Source organism: Aplysia californica, unplaced genomic scaffold (assembly GCF_000002075.1).
Source record: "Aplysia californica isolate F4 #8 unplaced genomic scaffold, AplCal3.0 scaffold00221, whole genome shotgun sequence".
Taxonomy (NCBI): Eukaryota; Metazoa; Mollusca; class Gastropoda; order Aplysiida; family Aplysiidae; genus Aplysia; species Aplysia californica.
The window spans coordinates 227,389-229,134 of NW_004797491.1; the positions used below are offsets into that span (position 1 = coordinate 227,389).

General features: G+C 40.7%; 1 protein-coding gene across 1 annotated transcript in view; it reads left to right on the forward strand.

Annotated features, from left to right (window-relative positions):
* The window catches only part of LOC101864229, a 10,614-nt gene extending 8,903 nt beyond the window's left edge, over positions 1-1,711 (forward strand). Inside the window, exons 5-6 of the mRNA XM_005099652.3 lie at positions 376-693; positions 1,415-1,711. Of these exons, the coding sequence (XP_005099709.1) occupies positions 376-578 (203 nt within the window). The 3' untranslated portion in view covers positions 579-693; positions 1,415-1,711. The remainder of the gene's footprint in view (positions 1-375; positions 694-1,414) is intronic.
* The last annotated feature ends 35 nt before the right edge of the window (positions 1,712-1,746 follow it).

Genomic DNA, 1,746 nt, shown 5'->3' on the forward strand with positions numbered 1-1,746 from the left:
GGGGGCAGGGGAAAGTGGTCGTTTGTCTAAGAGATTATCTTGTACAGTTTGTAATTAGACCAGATTCGACTGTTTAATCGCGGTACTTCAGTTGAGAAAGATGGATACTTCTTTAAATTTGATGTGTATCAAAACTAATTTATCAGGAAGGCAGGAGGTTGCGTTGACGGACGGGAAAATAGTTCTTTCCATTATATCTGTTTTTTTCTACTCTATTGTCTTTTCAACAACAAGTAATGTCATGGAAAAATAGTGTCATTTTTTTCTTTTCTTATTTGTTTGTACTATTTGCCTGTCACTTCTGTTAAGTACCAGTTACGTATATATGTGTTTCATTCGATATTTGCTTTTTTGTGTGGTCATCTCTGTACCCAGACGGCCCTGAAGGTGTCACGTTAGAGAGAAAAAACGTGAGACCAGAGGAGGCTGGAACGTATAACCTGTGTCCGTCAGTGACACCAGATATAACCATGGAATGTTCTGTGGGAGTTGTCTACCCAGCAGCAAGCTTTTCCCTCGCAATGGCGCCAACAGGAATACAAACTTTTGATGCATGTACGGGAAACGACAATAAATGATCCTACAATTTGGTGCCTTCAAAGGGAAGTAATCACGAATTCCGGTGTGACGCGGTGAACAGCGCTTTTGGAGATATGTTCCGAAATAGTCCATCTGTGCAGGTCTACGTGCGAGGTGAGTGTGATTAAAAAAACCTACAACAAAAAACAAAGATTGTCCTTAGCAAAAATGTTATACACAACTAAATGATCCTTCTTTTAGGTTTATTTTAACACTCAGTTACACTGCCAGCAACAAAGCTTTTACCCATCGTAAACCATAAATACCTCAACCTCACTCATTGAAGCTTTTACTAATTATGAATTGAAATGTTAGGGATTTAGTTACCTCTAACCAAAACAAAATACCGATAATGGTATCCCCAAATGTCAGTTCACTCATTTAACAAGGCCAAACTAAAGAACAAAAAACAAAAAACAAAAACCAACCCCAAAAAGCTCATGATGTTTGTGCCAGTAGTAGAAACAAAACTATAAGACAGAACTTGTCCAAAAACAAATTTCTAGAAATTGACCTGTTATGTACTTTCATAGTGTTGATTGTTTTTCCTAAGTTGATAGATTTTTGTCTCTGTGAAGTGGGCCAACGAAAAATTGTTATGTGGTTATGGCTCATGTTGCAATCTCTACCCTTTCTTTCCTGTAAGGTGAAAAGTAGAACAAATATATTCCCTAAAGTAAGATTTAATTTAGCTGTTCCTCAAGTATTTAGGAGGCGGGCTTTATCAACGCTTGTATGGCTAGCCATTTCTTTTGTGAGAATAACTACTAATCACAAGTATCATGACTCGTTTTTTCCTATGTGCAATGTTTAATGGCTGGCATTGTCTCACCAGAACCTCCCAAGACGGCCCCTACACTGGTCATCAACGGGAAAACCTTCACTGATGTCGGAGCGGGTAACACCATTGTTCTTGAAGCAGGCACAGAACACAGTGTGGAGTGTCACGTCGATGGGGGATTCCCGGAAATCTCTGCCTCAGACATCTCTCTACAGTGCGGGGGTTGGGACGTGACTGATGGAAAGTTTGTCCCCTCCTTGTTGTCGGTTCGTCTCAACGAGACCAGCTGTAGTTGTCGAGCAGAACATCCTAGTGGGTGCTATGACTTGGCGACAGAAGTCGTCGTCTCTCTCACAGGTGTGTGTGTGTGTGTGTGTGTGTGTGTG